The sequence below is a fragment of the Microcaecilia unicolor genome, chromosome 4, assembly GCF_901765095.1.
Source record: "Microcaecilia unicolor chromosome 4, aMicUni1.1, whole genome shotgun sequence".
In the NCBI taxonomy this organism is placed as follows: domain Eukaryota; kingdom Metazoa; phylum Chordata; class Amphibia; order Gymnophiona; family Siphonopidae; genus Microcaecilia; species Microcaecilia unicolor.
Genome location: NC_044034.1, coordinates 296,352,378 through 296,377,278, shown reverse-complemented (window position 1 = coordinate 296,377,278; position 24,901 = coordinate 296,352,378). Strand labels below are relative to the sequence as shown.

Here is a 24,901-nt window from a genome sequence, read left to right as displayed (position 1 = left end):
AACCTCCTTCCCTCCGCCAGGGCCTTAAAAATGGGTCGTGGCTGGGTCTTCCAGCACGACAATGACCCAAAACATACAGCCAAGGCAACAAAGGAGTGGCTCAGGAAGAAGCACATTAGGGTCATGGAGTGGCCTAGCCAGTCACCAGACCTTAATCCCATTGAAAACTTATGGAGGGAGCTGAAGCTGCGAGTTGCCAAGCGACAGCCCAGAACTCTTAATGATTTAGAGATGATCTGCAAAGAGGAGTGGACCAAAATTCCTCCTGACATGTGTGCAAACCTCATCATCAACTACAGAAGACGTCTGACCGCTGTGCTTGCCAACAAGGGTTTTGCCACCAAGTATTAGGTCTTGTTTGCCAGAGGGATTAAATACTTATTTCCCTCTGCAGAATGCAAATAAATTCATATACTTTCCACAATGTGATTTTCCGGATTTAATTTGTGATGTGCTATCTCTCACTGTTACCAATAACCTACCCTTCAATTATGGGCTGCTCATGTCTTTGTCAGTGGGCAAACTTACAAAATCAGCAAGGGATCAAATACTTATTTCCACCACTGTATATATATATATATATATATATATATATATATATATATATATATTATCCTACATAAGTACATAAGTAATGCCATACTGGGAAAAGACCAAGGATCCATCGAGCCCAGCATCTTGTCCACGACAGCGGCCAATCCAGGCCAAGGGCACCTGGCAAGCTTCCCAAACGTACAAACATTCTATACATGTTATTCCTGGGATTTTGGATTTTTCCAAGTCCGTTTAGTAGCGGTTTATGGACTTGTCCTTTAGGAAACCGTCCAACCCCTTTTTAAACTCTGCTAAGCTAACCGCCTTCACCACATTTTCCGGCAATGAATTCCAGAGTTTAATTACACGTTGGGTGAAGAAAAAGTTTCTCCGATTTGTTTTAAATTTACTACACTGTAGTTTAATCGCATGCCCCCTAGTCCTAGTATTTTTGGAAAGCGTGAACAGACGCTTCACATCCACCTGTTCCACTCCACTCATTATTTTATATACCTCTATCATGTCTCCCCTCAGCTGTCTCTTCTCCAAGCTGAATAGCCCTAGCCTCCTTAGTCTTTCTTCATAGGGAAGTCGTCCCATCCCCGCTATCATTTTAGTCGCCCTTCGCTGCACCTTTTCCAATTCTACTATATCTTTCTTGAGATGCGGCGACCAGAATTGAACACAATACTCAAGGTGCGGTCGCACCATGGAGCGATACAACGGCATTATAACATCCTCACACCTGTTTTCCATACCTTTCCTAATAATACCCAACATTCTATTCGCTTTCCTAGCCGCAGCAGCACACTGAGCAGAAGGTTTCAGTGTGTTATCGAGGACGACACCCAGATCCCTTTGTTGGTCCGTAACTCCTAACGTGGAACCTTGCATGACGTAGCTATAATTCGGGTTCTTTTTTCCCACTTGCATCACCTTGCACTTGCTCACATTAAATGTCATCTGCCATTTAGCCGCCCAGTCTCCCAGTCTCGTAAGGTCCTCTTGTAATTTTTCACAATCCTGTCGCGAGTTAACTACTTTGAATAACTTTGTGTCATCAGCAAATTTAATTACCTCGCTAGTTACTCCCATCTCTAAATCATTTATAAATATATTAAAAAGCAGCGGTCCTAGCACAGACCCCTGAGGAACCCCACTAACTACCCTTCTCCATTGTGAATACTGCCCATTTAACCCCACTCTCTGTTTCCTATCCTTCAACCAGTTTTTAATCCACAATAGGACATTTCCTCCTATCCCATGACCCTCCAATTTCCTCTGTAGCCTTTCATGAGGTACCTTGTCAAACGCCTTCTGAAAATCCAGATACACAATATCAACCGGCTCCCCTTTGTCCACATGGTTATTTACTCCTTCAAAGAATTGAAGTAAATTGGTCAGGCAAGATTTCCCCACACAAAAGCCGTGCTGACTCAATCTCAGTAATCCATGTCCTCGGATGTGCTCTGTAATTTTGTTTTTAATAATAGCCTCTACCATTTTCCCCGGCACCGACGTCAGACTCACCGGTCTATAATTTCCCGGATCTCCCCTGGAGCCTTTTTTAAAAATGGGCATTACATTGGCCACCCTCCAATCTTCCGGTACCACGCTCGATTTTAAGGATAAGTTGCATATCACTGCCTATCCAACTGGAAAAGCTTTAGACTTTTTACAGATGGACCATGCACAGGCAGTCCTTTTTTTCTAATAAGTGTTTCCTATTGTTTTAACATTCACTTGTTTTGGGTGGCTCAATGTGGTGGCAAGCTCTGCCTACTGGCTTCAGCCCACATAATGGGCCAGATGTGCTCATTCTGTCTCCTTTTCTTTTTCCAACCTCCTTGGTCACTGCTGTCTGTCAGATTCAAACGCAAGTCTGAAGGTAGGACGCGAAGCAGGCCTTGAGAATGAGAGAGGTCTACTTGACCGGGGTTGGTTAGTTGTTGAGCATTGGCATTCTCTGGTTTGCCTCTCAGGGCACTTAGAGACATTGATACATTGGGCCAGTTTCAACCTTGTTGACATTCCCATGGTGGGGCTGTGGGGGAGCTACCTGGAGAAAGAACACAGGACCTGTCCTTTGAAATTCCTAAGGAGAGAGCTCCCATTCCATGTGTCTGGTAATGGGTATCACAAACCTGAGAAACGTCTCCAAGGCTCAGGCATTTGCACTCAAGTTTGTTTATGGATGGTACATTCCCACACTTACCACCTTGAAATGTGCAAGACCTTTCTAGGGCATGTACCTTTATTTTACTGTTGTTTCAATTTTGAAAAACAATTTTCCATTTTAATCACTTTGAAGAAAGTTTCATAAAGCATTCTCTGTGTGTGAGGGTTTTTCTACACATGTACCAATACGAGCCTGTGTATTTTTAAGAGATCTACCTGTAGAGGTTCCTGTGATGTTCAGTTTGGTGGAGCTCTTGTATACCTGTCTAGTTTGTTTTATAAAATAGGCACATACCTCCATTAGAGTACATGCACATAGTTACACCTTCCTTGAATCGGGTGTACCTTTCTGTGACATCATATGTGGACTTCTAGGGATTATTTTAGGAGCCTGTTGTATAAAGGCAGCTAAATACATAACTTGTCTTAAATATAGCACTCGCACATATTATTTTAGCAATACATTAGGGATGGGGAGAAGGTCCTTTCTCATGTCCACATGGTCCAGACATCTTCCCCTCTTCCATGCTTCCCTCATGCCTCGGTCCCTGTTGCATGTTCTTCAGTGCAGCTGCAACAGTGGTAGCAGCAATAGGATGAGTTAAGGGTCCAAAAAGCCTTGGCGTTCGGGCACTCTGCTCTGCAAGGCTCTGCTGGTCTTGCCCCCTGTAACATACACTTTCTGCTGTAATGGGGGAGGGACCTACAGATCACCTGAACACCAAGGCTCTGTGGCTCCTTATCCATTCTTTTTGTAGCTAGCACTGTCATGGCTATGCTGGAGGAGCTGCAACAGGAAACAATGTTTGAAAGGAGCACAGAAGAGGAAAAGATACCTGGAGCATAGGCAAGGAGAGTAGGGGCAAATCTGGACCCTGGGGGCTGGAGGAAGAAGGACAGAGAGGGAGATACTGGACCATGGGGGGATGGGCAGAGGTGGAGATACTAGACCACAGAGGGGTGGAGGAAGAAAGAGAGGGGAGACAAAAACACAGGAGGGAGGGGAGAGAGGAGGGATCCTAGACCATAGAGAGGTGGAAGGGAGAGGTTCTGATGCAGAAGCTGGGGACTGACATGGGGCAGGTGGTAAAAATGGTACTGTAGCCTTGGAGATGGGTCTAGGAGAAGGTGTCTGGGGGCTGATGAGAGGCTGGTGATTCAAAAAGGGTCTTATGCTGGCAAATGGTGGGGGTGGCAGAAGAGGGTTTGATGCTGGGGGCTGGTTGTAGAAAGGGACTGATGCTAGGGTGGAGAGAAGAGGGCTCAGAGATAATCCCTATCCTCATTGTGCTGGAGAAGGGATCTAATGCTGAACCTGGGAAAAGGCGACTGGGAGCTGGGGGCAGAGCTTTCACCCCCCCCCCCCCCCCCACACACACACACACCCATCAAAAAGCATGACATTCCGTTGCCCCTGGAAAGAACTTTTTCAGTCCCCAACAAAGCACCAAGAAAGAAATATCTCCACTAAATTTTATTTCCTTGTATCTGGATACAAACAAGGACATGCGAAATTCATTTATTATTGTATCCTTGAAAGAGAGACGGGGAAGAAGTGACAGGTTCTCAAGGGCTTTTTCTGGCATATGTTGCTCAGTGCAGGGTAATCCCATGTTGGAGAAGTAGCCAAGCAATCAGAGAAGGCCTTATCACTAAATAATAAATTCTACAATTGTTCTCTAAAATGAACTTTTGCAAAGGACCAAGTGCAGGGAAATAAATCCAGCCTGACTCCTCTAGATTATGGGTATCTGAAGATCTTCTCCCTTTAGGCTTCCTTCCTAATTCTCAATCCCATAGATGAGTTAAGATGGAATTATTTTCCACTTCTGATCCTTGACCGACATGTATTAATGCATTATGTAATGTCACATTTAAAAGCACCCCCTCTGGATTTCCTCCTTTATTTGGTTTCAGAGCTTCATTTTCTGTTTTTAAACGTGCAATGTGCTCCCATCTCTGCAACCCTCCTTTAAGAATCCTCTTTCTCATCTCCATGAGTGATGATGTAGCACAGAGATTTGTAATCAATGTTTCCTGCCACATCAATGGGAGTCACTGCAAACGTTTGTTCCACCTGGGGGAGAGGGAAAAATGTTAAGAGACCTGATATATGTCATGATTCATGCAGGTGCAACCTACCAACCTACCTTTATATGGAGGGACATTCTCTCAGTGTAATGGCTATAAGAACTCATTCCCATATCATCATATCTTTCACTGAAATGTCACTACTGAGATGTGTTGTCTTAACTGGTGGTACAAACATCCTTACTTGCTGCTTTCAGGAGACGGAGTTCAAGACTCAGTGGAGCCCTGTCCATACACTGTTAGTACTGCTTTAAATTTCTACAGTATTAAACCTAACACTGCTTCAAATCTGGGGTAACAATTGTTTGCAGTAGGGGAGCTGAACTGTAGAAGATATTTTCTCAACAGTGGCCCAAATAATACCATACAATTTAAGCAAGAGCCAAGAAAATGGCAACTGGGCCTTCGGTCTCCCTCTTCCTTTTGTCGTGTAATTTTTAAAAGATGTAATTTAAAAAAAAACAACAGACTTTTTAAAATGATGCTATTGACTACAGTTTGTCAAGAACCAGAAAATAAGACAGAAGTGCTTTGCAGAGTAAAGTTAAAATGTAGAGTGATGCCTTCTAGAGATTCCTTGAAGTGGAGAAATCCAAAATAAGTTAGAGAGCGTTAAATAAGAACATAAGAATAGTCATACTGGGTCAGAGCAATGGTCCATCTAGCCTAGTATCCTGCTTTCTTCAGTGGCCAATTCAGGTCACAAGTACCTGACAGAATACCAAATTTCAGCAAGATTCATGCTACGAATCCCAGGGATGAGCTGTGACTTTCCCCATGTCTATCTCAATATCATACTATGGACTTTTCCTCCAGGAACTGGTCCAAACCGTTTTAAAACCCAGATACACTAACCACTGATAACACATGCTCTGGCAGCGAGTTCCAGAGCTTATCTATTTGTCAAGTGAAAAAATATTACCTCCTGTTCGTTTTTAAAGTATTACCATGTAACTTACTTGAGTGTTTTCTAGTCTTTATACTTTTAGAAAGGGTAAAAAATCGATTTACGTTACCTGTTCTGCACCACTCAGTTTCTTATAGGCGTCTATCATAGCCTCTCTCACTAAAGAACCCTAATCTCTTAAGCCTTTCCTTATTTGAAAGGAGTTCCATCCCCTTAATCATTTTGGTTGTGCTTCTTTGAAATCTTTTCTAATTCTGCTATATCTATTAAGTTTAAATTCCTCACCTCCTCCGCAGTGAACTTATCAGCTTGGGTCATCAATAGCTGTTTCAACCTGCAAAGAGATTGGCCAGAAAGAGTTATGAGGGGAATAAAATCTGCTGAAAATTACTTAAATCAAGGCCTTCCTCAAAGACTCTGAAAAATGTGGAAATTCAGGTGTCTACTTCTACCCCTCAGAGAGTCAGTGTGATTTGTATTCAAGGGTTAAGCAAATCTGGTGCTTTAATTCTACCTACTGATCATATTTTAAGGACAGATTTGCTATTGTTAATTTTCACATTTTTTGGTAACCTGAGAATCCTACTAGTGTCTGGCATTTAAGGATGATGCTACCTGCCCTGAGTGCAGAGGTGAGAACTCATTTAACATACTCACTCATCCTGGTGTACATTGCCAGTGCCATTAGGATCCAAGAGTTTGAAGGCATTGACAATTGTGTCTTCTGGATCGGTACCTGTTGGAAGAAAGGTAGAGAGACAAAAATGAAATGAAATAAGTATGCCGTGAAAAAGTACTACAGATTAGCTCCAGGATCTTTAAAACAATGAGCCTGATTTTTTTGCGAATACGCTGATATTTACAAAATAGCACTTAGGCTATTCCTTCTGCAGCTCTCCTCAGTATCTCTCCTCTCTAATCTCTCCCAACACCCCTCCCCAGGAACACCACCCTTTGGTTAAGTCACTCTTATGTGTATCTTTGTCCTCTACTGCCAACTTTAGACTCTATACTCAGGAATAGACTTCCTCAGTTGGTACATGATGCTCCATCTCTGGCCCTATTTAAATCCAGGCTAAAACCCATCTTTGTGAGTCTGCTTTTAACCCTTAACACCTTATGCACCGGTTTTTATTGATTTAATCATTCCCATAATAAATGAACCCCCCTAATTTCTTATGTGGCCTATTTGTCTGTCTTGAATAGAATGTGAGCTCTGTCAAGAAGGGTCTGTCTCTTATATATTTGTGTGCAGGCAGCATACGTCTACTAGCGCTATAAAAATGATAGGTAGTAGTAGTAGTATGTGCTAGTATTCTAGGGGCCCTTTTACTAAGCCGCATAGGCGCCTACGTGTGCCCAATGCACGCCAAATTGGACTTACCACCCGGTTACCGTGAGGCCCTTGCAGTAATTTTAATTTTGGCGCATGTCTGCTACTCACGTCTGAAAAATATTTTTTATTTTCTGGCGTGCGGCAGCTATGTGTGTCAAATGGCATTTGCCATGCGTAGACCAGTACCACCCAGTTACCATGTGAGACCTTACTGCTAGGTCAATGGCTTGTGGTAGCGTCTCAGACCCAAAATGGACGTGCAGCAATTTTCATTTTGCCGCACGTTCATTTTCAGCAAAAAAAGAGGCATTTTTGTAGGCGCGCTAAAAAATATTTCTGCACGCCCAAAACAAGTGTCTACACTACCGCAGGCCATTTTTCAGCGCACCTTAGTAAAAGGACCCCCTAAATATTAATATGTCTAAATGTCAGTCCTTATTTCATAGAATTGTCCCTATAGTTCTGTTGAACAGGAGAATAGCTTGAAACATCTCAATTAAATGTTTCAAATTGTTCCCTCAACATCTTGCTCAGTACCAGCTCAGTGTGTGTGCCACAATACATTCCTCTTTATCAAAACCAAAAATAATTATAAAGCAGAGCAGGAATCATGGACAGAACTGGCATAACAAGGACTTGTGGCTAAGTAAGAGCAATTGTGTGTGACATTGTTTAAAATAAAACTCAGTCATAAAGATCACATTGCACAACAGTACTCAGAGTTTCTTCAGCCTTGTGGCTTGAAAATACAACTTAACCATATTGCAATGATCTGGCAAAATTCTTCCATCATGTCTAAAGACTGTATTGTGAATGGTTTCTATAATAGAAAGTGAAATGGACATTTTTGGGTCAAATATTCAAAGGATCTATGCAGGGCTGCCGGGAGGGGAGCAGGAGGGCCAAATTTCCCAGGCACAGCCGCCAAGGGGGGGCCTGGTGCCAGGTTCTGTCTTTCTCTTGCTCCTGTCGGGACCCGGGTGATTGTGTTGGGCCTCCCTTGGAGGCTGGGGAGGAGCAGACACACTGATACAGGAAGGTGGGGGGGGGGAGGTGGTGGCAGCCTGAGCGAGGGATGGCAGCAATGCGCCGGGCCCCCCTTGGAGGCCAGGGAGGAGCAGATGCATTGATGTAGAAAGGTAGGGGCAGGGGTGGCCTAAACAAGGGGTGGCGGTAGCAGCGGCAGCTGCGTCCCGAGTGGGAGGGGCTGCAGTTGCCCTGCCCTGGGCTCAGCTCTGTCTCTCGGCAGCCCTGGATTTATGCTTCTAACTTTGAGAGTTATGCTCCTAAATTGGCCTCTTTGAAAATTTACTAGTGCCTAAATGTATATTCAAAGGGATCAATATTCAAAGCAATTTAAATGGCAGGAGAGGCTCTTAGCCATTTAAATCATCTGTCCAGGGCTAACTGGGGATATTCAGTGGCACTTAACTGGACAGTACCGCTGAATATCCCCTCTAAACGCTCATGCCAAAACTAGCTAGTTTGTGGGCGGTGCGGAGTTAGGGCAGAGTCAAGGCAGTGCAGAAAGCTAGCTGGTTAGCAAAGATTTCAATCTGTTAACTGGCTGAGCAACCACATAAAGTTAGGACAGAAAAATGGCTGTCCTAACTTTATGCAACAATGGCAACTGGGCACTAGTCTGAATATCGGCCAGTACCCAGTTAACCTTTTAAGTCATGACAACACCCCTTCCGATCCCCACTCCCTCCCTCCCTCCCCCCTACCCCTAGAAGCAGAGCATGACACCCCCAAATAATGTCAGAGATCCCTCCCCTCCCAAAAATTGCCACTGTGACCTCTAGCGGAAGCCTCACGGTACTTGGAAGTACCGTGAGGATGCTGGAAAGGACAGGAGCAAGAGGGCATCGCTTCTGTCCATTTCCCTACTGGCCCGCCAGGGAACAGGCAGATAAGCTCGATAAAATTGGGGGGGCTTGTATTCCAGAGGGTGGAGAGAGGCAAAGGGATCCAGCAGGGGAGGGGGGTCTGCCGTTGCTTCTAGGGGTTGGGAGGGGGAGCAGGTATTGTAAGGGGGCCCATATACTTATGCAGGTCCTGGCTGATATCCAACTAGGACCCACATAAACTCCGGCAGCTAACACATGCCGAATTATCCACAGATATTCAATGCCAGTAGCCGGACATAGCCCGGCATTGAATATCTGTGGCTAATTCTGTTTTGAAAATGCTGACCACCACTGGCTGAATGATGGGTGGATTTAGGGTAGGGGAAAAAATTAGGAGCTTTGCATAAATTTTCAGCAAGACTCACAAATTAGGCTTATAAATCTAGGCATATTTATAGGCATAACTTGAAGCTCTAAATTAAGAAAACTTTTCAGCTGAAAATAGGGCACAAATACAAGAGCCTAAATTTAGGAGCTCAGCTATTTGTGACAGGCCCTGTTTTCATTAGCTGCGCAGAACCTTAGCATCTGAAACTGTCTGGAAATCTAGACTACACCAACTTGACATTTTGTCCTTTAGATTGTAAGCTCCTCTGAGCAGGGACCGTCCTTCTTTGTTAAATTGTACAGCGCTGCGTAACCCTAGTAGCGCTCTAGAAATGTTAAGTAGTAGTAGCAGTAGTAGTAGTAGTAACTGGAGATTTGCTCTCTGTAAAACATGTGGAGTGGAGGAGTGGCCTAGTGGTTAGAACACCGGGGTTCAAATCCCACTGTTGCTCCTTGTGATCTTGGGCAAGTCACTTAACCCTCCATTGCCTCAGGTACAAACTTAGATTGTGAGCCCTCCTGTGACAGAGAAATATCCAGTGTACCTGAATGTAACTCACCTTGAGCTACTACTGAAAAATGTGTGAGCAAAAATCTAAATAAATGTTTGTACTTGGAATTCAGTTTTTTCACTTGGTGGCCCACAGATTTGGAATATATTACCTGGAGTTATCAGATTGTGTAGTAGTATGACATCTTTTCGTAAATTATTGAAGACATATTTGTGTGTGCGGCCATGGAGCTAATATGTTAAATTCTGCATATTGTAGCAACACAACATCTTTAAACTACTGAAAATATATTTGTGTGTGTAAGCATGGGGTTAATATGTTAAATTTTGTTATTTTAATTTGAGTTTTATTTGTTTAAACTTGATTATGTATGTGCTTTTGTAATCTGCTTAGTTGTAGGAAGAATAGAAATTTTTTAATAAATTCAATTATAGAACTACGAAGATAAAGCAGGAGTAGCAGTAGTAATAATGCCCAGTGGTGCTCATTCATTCACAGATATCCTACTACACAGTACGCACCATTCAGCTTCTCCCCAAAGAGCGTTAAAAAGACTGTGAAGTTGATAGGTCCTTTTCCCTCCTTCAGCATCTCCTCCAGCTCTTCATCCTTCACGTTCATTTTACCTGGAGAGTGACACAAATCATCTTATCCCACAAAGATCACACGGACACATACCAGCTCTGAAGCAGGCATCATACTAGATGAACTGAAATGACATAGACCTCCATTCTAATAATCTCTTTATTGTACCTACCACACTCATAGGAAAATCCAAATTACAGAAAGGTTCAAAATAAATCTATGCCGCTGTTCCTATGGTCAATAAACTGTGCCCAACTGCAATGTGGCCTAAGTTTCTATTTTTATCTCTATAGCCCTCATCCCTCAGTCAATAACCAACATCCAAAAATGAATCTGCTAGCCTACTATAATTCTCCCTCATATGTTTCTTATTGTATTTATGTTTTATATCTTTTAATGTTTCTCACTTTATTATATCTATGTTTTATGTCTAATAGACCCCTGAGGCAGGCACTCCGTGCCAAAACACGGTGCCATGTCGAGCTTTATTTATGTTTACAAGAACCAGAAATAAAGTGGTTTTGTCATTGATGACCATTTTGTGTCCTTGGTTCATCTCAAGTCTCCTCCATCTACCCGCTGTCGTTTGCTGACTACGATCTATGTGGGATTCCTTTCGATTTTCTTTTTGCTTCCTATAATTCTCCCTAAAACATCCCCACCCCACCTCCACTCCTAACCCTTAGAATTAGTATTTAAGGATAGTCACCCCCAAAGTTGCAGAAAAAAAACTATTTGCATTTCATATCTCGGTCATCCAGATGATATCCTTTATCATACACTGATGTAAGGCTGCTTGCCACTGCGAGTGTGAAGGTTGTTCTGAGCTCACCCACGCTCTCAGAATGGACTTGTTCCCACCAACCAGGCTCCCTTAACCCACAGACAGGCCCCTGCCTCCTTTTCCTCATCAAAAAGCACTGCTGGAGGAGTTGGGCGCAAGGTTATGCATATTACTCTACTCAGAAAATCATGTACCATCCTCCAGAACTCTTTGGGCATAACCAGAACATGTTTCCTAGGGTTGGCCTCGCATTTCATGCAGTCTGAGAATTGTACCACGCCAATTTTAAAGGCTCTAAGGGGGCCTGTGGTAGCATCTTATATTGGATTTCCCTCAGCGCCCAATAAAATACACCAGTGGAGGAATCTGGACAGGCTATGGAGGATATCTTCTCTCCTAAGTTCTCCCAGATCCTCATTCCTTCTCTCTGCCAAGATTTCACAGTTCCATGGCATATTGAAATCCACTAATGCTCCTCTGTTGTACCAACCTAATTTGGAAATTTAGATTTAATGCTAAAAAATGCAGGGTCATGCATATGGGCTGCAAAAACCCGAGGGAAGGGTGCAGTTTAGGTGGAAGAACATTTTGTGCACAAAAGAGGAACGGTACTTGGGTGTGAAAGTATGTGATGGTCTTAAGGTGGTCAAACAGGTAGAAAAAGTGACAGTGAAAGCTGGAAGGATTCCTGGGTGCATAGAGACAGGAATGGCCAATAGGAAAAATGAGGTGATAATGCCCTGTATAGTGAGACCTCATTTAGAATATTATGTACAAGTCTGGAGACTGCACCTTGAAAAAGATATAAATAGGATGGAGTCAGTCCAGAGGGTGGCTACTAAAATGGTCAGTAGTCTTCGTCATAAAGTCTATGGGGATAGACTTAAAGATCTTAATATGTATATTTTGGAAGAAAGGTTTGGAGAGGGGAGATATGATAGAGATCTATGCGGCATAAATGCACAGAAGGCGAGTCTCTTTCAATTGAAAGGAAGCTCTAGAATGAGGGGGCATAGGATGAAGGTGAAAGGGGATAGACTCGGAAGTATCCTGAGGAAATACTTCTTCACGGAAAAGGTGGTGAATTCATGGAACAGCCTCCCAGTAGAAGTGGTAGAAATGAAAACAGTATCTGAATTCAAGAGAGCTTGGGACAAGTACATAGGATCTCTAAGGGAGTGATAGGGAGAGTAGATGGCATGGATGAGCAGACTGAATAGGCCATATGGTCTTTGCCTACATTTTTTTCTCTGTTTCTAATCCATCTCTCTGCACCTGACAAGAAAAATTCCTCCAGGCTAGAGCAAAAATTGCTTATAAGAGCCTATTTTCAATGTAAAAAGCCAATAGAAGAGAGTTGTAGAGCAATAGGCTGCCATCCAAAAATCCACAGTTCAAATACTTTTTCTCCCACTGAGGCTCCTTGTGACTTTGGGCAGATCACCTTATCTCCCACAGATTTGTAAGTGCTCTTTTGGGACAGGGGCTTATCCTACTTTACTTATCCCCACTATTTATTCAGAACCATTATAAAATGGTTCTGTATTATTGTCAATGTATATTATTTTATTTATTGCATTTGTATCCCACATTTTCCCACCTCTTTGCAGGCTTATTCTTTCTATCACTCCCTTTACTAGCCATTCTTACCTATATCCTCATGATTCTCCTTCCATCTAAAACTAATGTTCACGCAATACACACAAATTTTCCAACATTTAGTCACATCTGATAAAACTCCCCACAAAGAAAATCTGACATAAATTCTCAATCAAATTTCAGACTGTATTCTGTGCCAGTGTTACAGCAGCAACATAAAAGCTAGCCGTGTTGATTGCAATGCTAGGGTGAATAACTGTGGCCAATGTCTGTGAGTCTTCTGGATAAGGTGATTGAAGAGGATTTTGAAGGTAACATGCCTGGGATAAAGGCATGTCAGCTCAGGCTCAAGAGGGTGAAAGATAGTTTGAAGCAGCACTAAGCCATGATCAGAACAAGAGAAAGGAAAAAAAATTTTTCAATGCTTTCTCTGTCGAAGTACAGCCCTTGAAAAAGCCTGTAAGCGAAACGGATGGGGCCACTGTCGGGCAACAGATAAGTGCTCGACTTTACTTTATTTGTGAAAATAGCTGCTTCATAGCATTTCATAAGAATTGGTAAAGGTTTTTGTAAACCAAATAAAATTTGAAGTTAGCATTGAGATTGGTAATATATTTTTAAAAAATTTACAAAAAAGAATAAATTTGCTAAAATCTTTTTGGAAATAAATTAAAAGTTGAAGTAATTGTTTGAAGCAAGGTTTTTATGACCAGTGATGAACACCACTCCCCCAGTTAAAGCCGCTGAAAATTGAAAGTAAGCGGTCGGGCATTTTGAGGTCTTTTCCTTGCCTTTTAGAAATATTTTGTAAAAATTAAACATTATATTTCCATATAAGTTTTACTGGATTCCTCTTCATCTATTTGGGATAAAGGCATGTCAGCTCAGGCTCAAGAGGGTGAAAGATAAAAAGGCCTAAATTGGCCTGTCAGTGGAAGTGGTGGAAGGCAGCACATTTAACAGGTTTTGGGCATGCCTGGGACAGACATGGAGAGTGGATGCAGGTAAAAGAGAAAGGTCAGATAAAAAAACAGAATGGGGCAAGGAAAGCTGGTGTTAGATGAGCCAAGTTGGTCTGCCATCTTTTACTATGTTACTATGTAAAGCGCTTGCAAATCTGCCCACACAGTGTAATGTTATCAATAGCTCTTCCAACACTACATTAGGCATGCTGCTGGAAATAGAATTACTGATACGAACACTCTCCCATGCATTCCTCTCTGAAGTGTTCCTTTGCAAAGGATGCAAACTAATAATGTCAGCCGCAGTGACCTGCTTCATGTCAAAAAATAACGGGCTGAGAAAGTCCTCTTTGGAACTGTAGTCTTGTTTTAATTAGAGCAGGGGTGTCAAAGAGGCATATTTTAGCCTTCAATGGAACTTTGGAAGGCTAAGTGCTTTGAAAATATGCCTCTGAAAGTATACCAACAATATCCCTCATGAATATGCATTTTTACTATAATTCATATTTATTAGGTGTATCCTGAAAACCCTTGAGGACTGACTGCAGTTTAACACCCCTGTCCTAGAGCTGTTTCTAAAAGCTAGTCCTGGAATACCCTCTAGCCAGTCTGGTTTTCAGAATACGGTGGAGGCAGGGTGTGCAGGTATATCTCTTGCATATCTTTTGTGGATGTCATGAAAACCCCACTGTCAGTGAGAACTGGATTGAGAACTACTAGTGGAGAACAGTCTCAGTAGATAAGATAGGCTCACTACTTGAGAGGTCAGGTCAACTTGATTAGTTTACAAGAAAGAATGCATCTGTGGTTGGTCTTTAGACTAAAGTAATATCGGAGGTCTCTAGCTCAGATTTCACTTTATTTGCAAGTCATCATGAGAGCCAGCACCACGTAAAACTGATTTTAAATGAAAAATATTATTCTACTGATATTGAACGATCCACTTTCCTTTGATTCTGGATGTAAAAATAAATGCACTGTGTTCACTCACCAAGCTGTGCGTATGTCTCCTTCAGATCAGACTTTGTAATAATGCCATCACGATTCTGATCAATGCAACTGAATGCCTGTGGAGAGAAAACAGGAGCCACTTAGCAGAGAAGAGAGTGTTGGTCAGATTAGGCCAGTCAGTAATGAGCCTAAACCCACTGAAAAATGATTTCCTTGGGTATAGTACCTGTTTATAATATGTAAGCCACATTGAACCTGCTATGAGTGGGAAAGCGCAGGGTACAAATGTAACAAAAAATAAAAACAAAAAAATATATAGCAATTTGAGCCATACCTTCTTGTACTGTGAACTGAAGTAACCACACCTGAGGAGGTAGGAGGCCTTTCAGTAAACCCAGAGCTGCCAAGGGTGGCCCATTCCAAAGCTAGAGTTTTACCACCACTATGCTGGAGATTGAAGGCCAATGAGTTCCAGCTGTGTCTAAAACCAGTTCTGGCAAAAAACACATTCCAAAACCTGACATATTCCAATCAATAAATAGAAAATAAAATTATTTTTTCTACCTTTGTTGTCTGGTCATAGGAGGAAATATTTTTTCACTCAGAATAATTAAGCTCTGGAATTTGCTGGCAGAGGATGTGGTAACAGCGGTTTTTTTATCTGGGTTTTAAAAAGGTTTTGACAAGTTCCTGGAGGAAAGGGGAATGTTGTTACTAATTGGGTTTCTTCCAGGTACTTGTGTCCTGGATTGGCCACTTTTGGAAGCAGGATACTGGGCTAGATGGATCATTGGTCTGACCCAGTATGGCTATTCTTATGCTCAAATGGTGTTGGTCCCAGTTTCTGGTTTCTGCTTTCCCCTGTTTTCTGTTAGCTATTTTACCAGAATCTCCTTGTCCATTTGGCACTTCTTTTCTCTCCATGTCCATCATCCATCTTCTCTCTGCATCTCTATCTATCCTGCCCAGCATCATACCTGTGTCCTTGCCCCTATGTTCCCGCCATGTTGAGCATCTCCCATTTCTGTGTCCCTAATTTTGCTCTATCCAGCATAACCCTTGTGTCCCTATGCCCCCCCCCAACATTTCGGCATCTCTCCCTCTCTCTTCCTTCCCTCCTGTCTCCCCCTCTCCCCCGAAGCCAGCATCTCTCCTCTCTTTCCTCCCTCTACCTTCCCCCATCCCCCCTGGTCCAGCAAGTGCTCCTCTCTTTCCTCGCTCCTGTTCTATTTCCCCTTGCAGGTTCAGCACCTCTTCTTCTTCCTTCTTTCTCTGCAGTTCCTGGCATCTCATTCTCTCCCTCCCTTCGCCACATTGGCATCTCTTCTTGTCACCCCCCCCCCCCCTCTCACCACCACCATCATCTTGGCATCCCTTCTTCTCTTCCCCCAACTCTCTCTCCCTTTTCTTCCATCCATGTGCAGCATTTCCCCTTTATAGCTTAGTGAATTGTGCAGTGGACTTTGATCCTGGGGAACTGGGTTTGATTCTGGGCAAGTCACGTAACCATAGGCGTAGTTTGACTGTTTCATTTTGGGGGGGGGGGGGGGGGCAAAGAATGGGCGGAGCATATTAGCATATCATTTGCATATATACATATGCAAATGAATATGCTAATATGGAGGAAGGAATTGAAATTTACAGGCAAAATATCACAGAAGCACATTTCAAAAAGCTGACACATTTCGATTAATAAATTATGAATAAAATACTTTTATCTACCTTTGTTGTCTGATCATTTAGTTTTTCTATTCGCTTTGGTCCCAGTGTCTTGTTTTATGCAGTGTCTTCTTTCCAGTAGGCTTCCCTCTGCTCCCCACCCTCCCAGTCCCATCCATCTCTTGCTCCTTCCCTCTGCTCCCCACCCCTCCCAGTCCCATCCATCTCTTGCTCCTTCCCTCTGCTCCCCACCCTCCCAGTCCCATCCATCTCTTGCTCCTTCCCTCTGCTCCCCACCCCTCCCAGTCCCATCCATCTTCTGCTCCTTCCCTCTGCTGTGCCTGACCTCTCCCAATCCCATCCATCTCCTGGTCCAGCCCTCTGCTCCCCACCCCTCCATCTCTTGCTCCTTCCCTCTGCTCCCCACCCCTCCCAGTCCCAACCATCTCTTGCTCCTTCCCTCTGCTCCCCACCCCTCCCAGTCTCATCCATCTTCTGTTCCTTCCCTCTGCTCACCATCCCTCCGTCCCATCCATCTTCTGCTCCTTTCCTCTGCTGTGCCTGACCTCTCCCAATCCCATCCATCTCCTGGTCCATCCCTCTGCTCCCCACCCCTCCCAGTCCCATCCATCTCTTGCTCCTTCCCTCTGCTCCCCACCCCTCCCAGTTCCATCCATCTTCCTTCTACTGCCCCCCACCCCCGCGAGGTCCAAGATCGTGACTCCGTTTACCCCCTCTCTTCCTCCCTCCCTCCCTCCGGCGCAGGCAACAGTCTTCAGCTTTTTCAGCGTTCCTGGCAGCGGTAGCGATGTACACGCTGCCTTCGGTCTGCCCCGGAAGCCTTCTCTCCACCTATGCGGGAACAGGAACTTGAAGCGAAGGCTTTGGGGCAGAGCCGAAGGCAGTGTGTACATCGCTACCGCTGCCAGGAACGCTGAAAAAGACTGTTGCCTGCGCCGGAGGGAGGGAGGAAGAGAGAGGGGTAGACGGACCCGCTCCTCTCCGTCCGCTTGGCTTCCCTGCCCTCTCTGTCTGCGTCCCGCCTTCCTCTGACGTCAGAGGAAGGTGGGACGCAGACAGAGAGGGCAGGGAAGCCAAGCGGATGGAGAGGAGCGCGTGCCTGCATGTGTTTTTTTTTTTTTTTTAAACTAATGGCACGGCGGCGCCTTGTCGTTTGGGGGGGGGCATTGCCCCCCCTCGCCCCCCCCCCAGTCTACGCCTATGCACGTAACCCTCCATTGCCCCAGGTACAAATAAGTACCTGTATATACTATGCAAACCACTTTGAATGTAGTTGCAAAAACCACAGAAAGGCAGTATATCAAGTCCCTTTCCCTTCCCTGCTATCCAAGTGCAGAATTTCCACCTTCTCTTCATGCACATTTTCTCTACTCCCAACCATTTCATCCAAGTGCAGCATTTCCCCCTCTCCCTTCCCTTCCATCCAAATGCAGCTTTCCCACCCTTCTATTCAAGTGCAGCATTCCCCTCCCCCATTCTCATTCCTTCCATTCGGAAAGAGAGGTGAGGAAATACCAGACTTGCATGGGAGACTGCCGTGGAGTAGTGAGAGACTAAATATGTGAGATTGGGCCTCCTAAGCTGGTGAGCTGGAGAAGGGGACAGAATGAGTGTGTCACACCCTGAATGAGTGTGACTTGGCATGTCTGGTATAAACAACAAAACAAGGTCCCACAGGGCTTGAATTACAGCACACCCTGGCATCCTGCTCCAGTTGTAGAGTTAGGCATCACTCCGCCTTCTCCTCTTACCTCCTTGAACTCCTGGATCTGTGACTGCTCAAACATGGAGAACACGTTGGAGGAGCCTCGCTGGGCACGCTTGGCTGCAGCTTTGTTTCGCGTCACCGCTTTTCTGCTGGCCTGCGATACAAGAAACCCAATTAGAACAAGGTTACCAAGTGGCTCTGGGTCACTGGGAAGAGGCCGAGTCTGTCCTGGCTTTCTGATATCATAGCAGGAACTTGTTGTCTCATGGTAGATACAATGGGAGAATCCCAGAATGGGCCCAGCAGTTTGCAGTGATCTGGAGCCCTTTAGTAGTGGAAACATTTCAGGTTGGCCTAGTGGCTCAGGGGTAGTTCTGTGTGCAGCCATATGGAAGACCTTGATTTGGCTCAGGTCTTCCATTCACCAGGCTGGCCAAACTAATTCAATAGAGGCTTGGGGTTTTGAACTCACTACCGTAACACACCTAGCTCCTTCCTCTAATCACTGTAGTATAATCTATGTAATCCTGGCAGTCATTAGTTTCCTTGAAACTGCCTATACCATTTTCAGACCTGAGGAAAGAAGCGTTAACCCCTGAAAGCCAGTAAAAAAAAATCTATTTTTAGCCAATAAAAAGGTATCATCTTATACTTTTTTTTCATTGATATGATAACCACACACCGCTTTGCTCAGTAACACTAAATAAAAAATGATTTGGTAATAGAAGCATAATGCAAGTCAATCTACAGAAAAGATGTGAAAAACAAAATCAGAATAAGGAACAACCACAGAAGCGAGGAACCAACAGTCCTACGTCAAAACAGTACAGCAGAGAGGAGTAGGATGGTCTGGCCTTTGTAATAACCAAGGGAGATGTCTAAAAACAAAATCAGGTAATTATTCAAAAGCATATGTTCGATGGCAGTGCCACCTACATAAGTGCTTTTTATTTTTTAATCCAAGGCAGATCTATATATAACTTTGGCCATTTTCTTCTATGTCCATGGTTTTGGGTAGAGTGAGGATGAGTGGAACAAAAATGTATCCTTTCAAAGGTTAATTTTAATGTAGGCCAGAGGTTTTTCAACCTAGTCCTCGGAGCACACCTAGCCAGTCGGGGTTTTCAGGATATCCCCATTGAGTTCAATGGATATATATGAAAATCCCAACTGGCTAGGTGTGCCCTGAGGACTGGGTTGAAAACCTCTGATCTATGCACTTACTTTTGCACAAGTAAATCATGTCCAGAACACTAACATTTACAAACAAAAGTGTCACCTCAGCTCTATTCTGCAAATAACCACTTAACTTACATAGCGCATATTTACAAGGGGATGTACATATAGGTGAGACATGGGTGGGGATCCTAATTATAGAATGCTGGGAATCAGTGTTTCCCAAGTCCAGTCCTGGAATACCTCTTGCCAGTCAGGTTTTCAGGATATCCACAATGAATATGCATGAAGGAAATTTGTATATAATGGAGACAGTGTATGCAAATCAAATTCATGCATATTCATTGTGGATATCCTAAAAAACGGACTTTCAAAGGGGTACTCCAGGACTGGACTTGGGGAAATACTGCTGTAAATTGCACATATTACCACTGCTTTTAGGCAGCCACACCCTCTAGGACTGTTGTAACTGCAGGTGTGTAAATGTTAGGTGTGCATTGCTTACATTGATATTTTCTAATAGAATCTGGGTGTCCAGGTGAAGTTTTAGAAAAGGTTTCATGCACATCTCAGGGTGCTTAAATGGAGACACCTAGTTATAGAATTGCCCCTTCAGTAGAGATATTTAGCCACTGAACATATAACTTATACCTCCATGTGCTGACGGGGAATAGCAGATCTAATGTTAAACAGCTATCCTAAACATTTAAAGTTAACCATAGATTTTCAAAGCCAGGACTGGGGGAATATTTATGGAGGTGATTTCTGGGAGCCTACTGGCGTCATTTTCCTTTGATTCTCACTGCAGTTCGTTGTTCCAGGCAAGTCATTTAAGTTTCCATTGTTCCAGGTACAAAATAAGTACCTGTATATAATATATAAACTGCTTTGGTTGTAACCACAGAAAGGCAGCATATCAAATCCCATCTCCTTTCCCTTTACCCTTTCATTTCTCGGAGCCTACTTTATGAAGATACATAAGCAGCTGCATTGCCTTCATAAAATAAACTCATTTTTGGACATTTTTCTAGGCAACCTGTTATAAAATTACCCTGACGTGTGGTTTTTATAGCCTGTAGATAAACCTCTGTCCCAGGGAGCCTGAAATCTAAATGTGAGCATGGAAGGAAAGTAAGTGACCTTCTCAAGGTCAATCAGTGAGTGAATGGAGCCAGGCTCTCAATTCTGCAGATTTTTGTTCTAACCACTTTGCTTTGTCAGCCCATTCCATGTTACTGTTATCCTATATATTTAAAAAACACCTGAATGACAGTCTGATAGTCAAAGGTACAACCTGCACCAGAACCCATTTCAAATCACACTGCAGCTCCCTGTGATCTGGGACAAGTCACTTAACCTTTCTTTGCCTTAGATACAAAACTAGATTGTGAACCCTCCAGGGATAGAAAACTTCCTACTGTATCTGAATGTATACCACTTCCATACTTTTGGGCTAGCAGGTGGTACAGAGGAAATTAAAAATAAATAAAATATTATCTCTTAGTGCAGTGATAGAAACCATCCAAGGCAACTAAGTTCAGTTACGAATGCTGTTGTAAAATTAAAGCTAGCTGGAAAGAGGTAATGCCTTCATAAGGATGATAATCATTCAGAAATCAAGCTTTGCAAACCTCTCATAGTGTTGTAGCATCCTTACATTTCATAAATCTCAAACAAGAATTCTTTGCATAGCCAGTCAGCCTATCCAAATGAAAGAATATTCCTCCTGCTGGTTCCAGTGCCTCAGTGCTGGGAGGGGGGGGGGGGTTCTTTTACAAAGGTGCATTAGCATTTTTAGTGCACGCTAATGATTAGTGTGCGGTAAACGCTAGAGACACCCATAGGAATATATGGCTGTCTCTAGCGTTTAGTGCATGCTTATTGTTAGCGCATACTAAAAACGCTAGCTCACCTTTGTAAAAGGACCCCTGGATTTGTAAGAGCTATGAAGATGTCTCAAAGATCATTGTGAAATCCAATAATAGAGAAGTATCTAAGAGAAATATACATTTTGATGGATATGTCTGGGAAAATGGTAACAGCAACCCTTCGGGATAAAGAGGTAAATGATGCACACACATTAGTCCCTTATTTTCTTATTCCTGTATCTATCTATGTGTTCCGTCTTTTTTTTTTTTAATCTTTATTAGGTTTCCATTTATAACAAAGAGACAATCTTTGAAAAGATACACCAGTATCTGAATAAAAATACCATGAAAAGGAAGAGGATAAATAAGAAAGAAAAAAGTGGAAATAACAATTCTTTCTTATAATACAACATAATTGGTTATAACAGTCCACATAAAAAAGAGGGGAGAAAACCAAGATGTAATAATAATACCATTGGAAGTTGGTTTAACTATAGAATTAGTCCTAAAGAAATAAGCAGGAGGTAACCCCTATTTATTAGACCGCTTCATATCTAAGGCTGTTCCTATGTGTTCTGTTTTTACATACACCCTATGCTGTCTATTAAAATGTTTTATTGTGTATTGTTTTGATATTATAATGTAGCATATTATGCCACGTTTTGTATTATTTGAATATTTTTACTGCTGTAATTGTCTATAGCTTATGTTTGAGTTCCTCTTGCTGTGCACCACCTTGAGTGAATTCTTTCAAAAAGGCAGTAAATAAATCCTAATAAATAAATAAAGTGACCTTTCTGCAGACCTGAACTAAAGCAACAGATCTAGCGAGCTCCTTTAGGGTAGGGAAGTAAGGAAGCCTTAACAGTCTTTATATGATGTGATAGCCCAGCACTCACCATTTCTATGTCCTTGTTCTTCTCTTCTGGAGACTGTGCTTTCAGAGTGGTGGGTTATATACTAAAGCTTATCTGCCACAGACCTAGAATAGGACAGCAACAAGGGACAGAACCAAAAATGGCAGTCCAGTTAGAAAGAGACCTGACACTGAGATAAACCTGTACAAAAGCAAGAATTTGGAGACAAGCCGTCCTGATAGGAGCATTCCCCAGCCTCTGTCTCTCCTCCCAGGGCCCCATCTCATTTCTCCCTGGCCTGTATTCCACTTTCCTTAAGTCCCTAGTCTCTCTGGCTCTGGGAACTTCCTGCTTTCATTCTGTTCTTTTCAGCCTCCATTTTCCCACTTTTTCTTATCTTTGGGTAAGAGGCTTTTCCTCTTTCTGAGTCTATGATGTCCTGATAATGTATTGCATCCACTGGGACCTTGAGTCGCTCTGGCGCTGGTACAGGCACATGCACAGAGAAGACTCTGCCCAAATCCAGCACATGAGGAAGTGCCTCAGGGTCCGACGTAAGTACCACAGATATAGCACTCCTATAACAGCTGTTTCCCCAATCAAGGCCTGAGTATGCAGCTACCCTCGTTACAGTATGCCTATAACACCCATATGTACTAAAATGTATTGCAGCCATCTCCCAACCCATGAGATGACATGGAAAAGAAGGGGGGAAGCCCTTTGGACAGCATCCTCCAGTGACCAATACAAAAGTACCCGTGTGTCATATACACCTACCTAGCACACTGCAGCCACTATGGCAGGGGAAATAAAACAGTAACCTCAAACACCCACAGTGGAAATCAAACCCATGTCCCCTGCATTCAAGGCACACAGTCCTAACCCCTTCACCAAAATGTATCTGACAAAGGAATGTTCATAGAGGACAGTACACCACCCACAGAGGGCCATCACAGCATCAGTTGCCCCCCAAATGGATGATCTGTCATGCTCCCTAATCCACACTCATTGGATATATCATTGTTAGCTCCAAAGTTTGGTATGCTGCCCTGTGAGACATCCCTCAAGGCCCAAACTGTGGGCTCCTGAAATCTCCACAATGTAGTGGGCCCCCAATCCCCCCTTATGGAAACTCCCACTTGTGTGTATTCTTACCTTCCCCTCCCCAGGCACCCCCATAGTATGGGCATGATGTGCAGCCACTGCCATCAGTGAGGGCCCTAAAACAGCATGAATAACCCACAGATAGGAAACCCCAAACCTAGGTGTCCCACATTGACATCTGTAAAATGCTTTTCTCCTGAGGGTCCCAGCAGAGGTGGCCAGAAGGATGGGTGAGTATGAGAGGGTCCCCTGCTATCTACCAGCCAGTTGTAGGGCACAAAGGCATGGGGATGCAAGCACCCACATCCCTGACAAAATCAATTACAATGGCCCTATCCTTGTAACAGTGTAGTGCCATACTACCTCCCAGCCAGTGCCTGCTCACCTAGCCCTCCAGCAGGACCAGAACTCATCCTGTGTGCCCATAGCCAGACAACCCTCACAGGATATCATTTCCTTCAAGGTTCCCTGCTATGTCATCTCATTGGTGCCACACCTCAGACATGCCCTCCAGGTAACAACAACTGCCTCCAAATGTCCCTGTCCCTGCCTCCCAATAGCCAGCTGTACCACTGTGCAAGCCAAGTAGGATGTGTTGATCTCAACGGCAAAGCTTTTACACACACAGGGCACCTTCCAGCTGTCGATAAGTCTGCCTCGGACCTGCCCACTCAGGATCAGATTGCCCCCAAAAAGTGTACTAGGAAGTGGTCATGGATCCTGGGCCCTGGGAGATGCCACTCACCCCACAACAGGCTCACACCCTGTAACATCTGGAGGCTGAGGAGGGGGAGGACACCTCGAGGGATCTGCCCCCATCAGAGAGGGAAGAAGAAGCACCAGAACAGCCCCCTCCTGGCAGTATGCTGGATGGCACAGCAGCTGAGGGCTGCCCTGAAACAGCTGCCATGCCTGTTGGTGGTCCCACCCAAACAGATACCCTAGTCCAGCACCTGCTGCAAGTATCAGCATGTCCCAAGAATTCAGCAGGGAGTACTGGTTAGTGGGCAGGTCTGAGGACACTAAGTTCACCAGGTGAAGGCTCCTTGTATCTGTCATATTTCTTCTTTCCCCCTCCCCCCACCCCTCCGCTTAAGCCCATCACGAACTAGTGTCTATTCCTGCTTTCTAGGTCTTTGTGTCCCTTTCTCTGTGCCCTCCAGACCACTTCCACAATCCTTCTGTACCCAACTGGCTATGTAGCTGTCTGGCACCTTGGCCTCTGAGGCACACATAACCAGGTATACATCTTTGGGTTGCCTGACAATACCATTCCTCATCAGCTATGTTCTAGAACTGTACATGAAGGGGCATGTTAAGGAAGGCTGCAGCAGATTGCCAGGTTAACTAGTGCAACAGACACATTTCCTCTACTTTCCCTATGAGGAAAGAACATGGAGTCCGATGGAGAGCCTGGAACCAGCAGCCAACAGGTAGTGCAGACACATCAGGAGGAGGAGGAGGGCTCACAGTAGGGCACTGTGGGAGAGGAAAAGCACTAAGGACACCAGCCAAGAACCGCCTGCAGGTGATGAAGAGCAGGAGCAATTAGTGGTGGAACCCACCACCACCCCTGTGGCATTTGAAGATGGCCCAATAGAGGCAGAGGAGGCTGATGAGGCACCACAGCTGGCCCATAGGAGACCCTACCACCACAGGTGGCAAGTGCTGTGGCCGGCTAACGAACTGCTGGTGCAGAATTTGCAGCTGGTGAACTACTGACTGCAGAAGAGGGCTCCAAGTTCAACAGGAATGTGGGCAGCTGCTGTGATCATGCAGCAGGAGAGCTAGAAGGCAGCCCAGAATATCTGGCAGCAGCTTCTGGGTATCCA

General features: G+C 44.1%; 1 protein-coding gene across 1 annotated transcript; it reads right to left on the bottom strand.

The window, feature by feature from the left end:
* Positions 1 to 4,169: 4,169 nt before the first annotated feature.
* MYL7 (myosin light chain 7) lies at positions 4,170 to 22,055 on the bottom strand. The gene is made up of 7 exons (XM_030199606.1): positions 22,008 to 22,055; positions 18,108 to 18,218; positions 14,717 to 14,792; positions 10,317 to 10,421; positions 6,368 to 6,446; positions 5,996 to 6,044; positions 4,170 to 4,789 (listed from the first exon to the last, which is right to left on the bottom strand). Exons 1-7 carry the CDS (start codon positions 22,008 to 22,010, stop codon positions 4,685 to 4,687), a joined length of 528 nt encoding a protein of 175 aa, XP_030055466.1. The 5' UTR covers positions 22,011 to 22,055; the 3' UTR covers positions 4,170 to 4,684.
* Positions 22,056 to 24,901: the final 2,846 nt, after the last annotated feature.

What these genes read in the sequence shown, in the direction of transcription:
- MYL7 (XM_030199606.1), bottom strand. An exon ending in GGAGACATACGCACAGCTTG is followed by an intron (nt 10,422 to 14,716) that starts GTGAGTGAACAC and finishes GTCACTCTCCAG; the next exon opens with GTAAAATGAACGTGAAGGAT. An exon ending in CTTTGGGGAGAAGCTGAATG is followed by an intron (nt 6,447 to 10,316) that starts GTGCGTACTGTG and finishes TTCTTCCAACAG; the next exon opens with GTACCGATCCAGAAGACACA.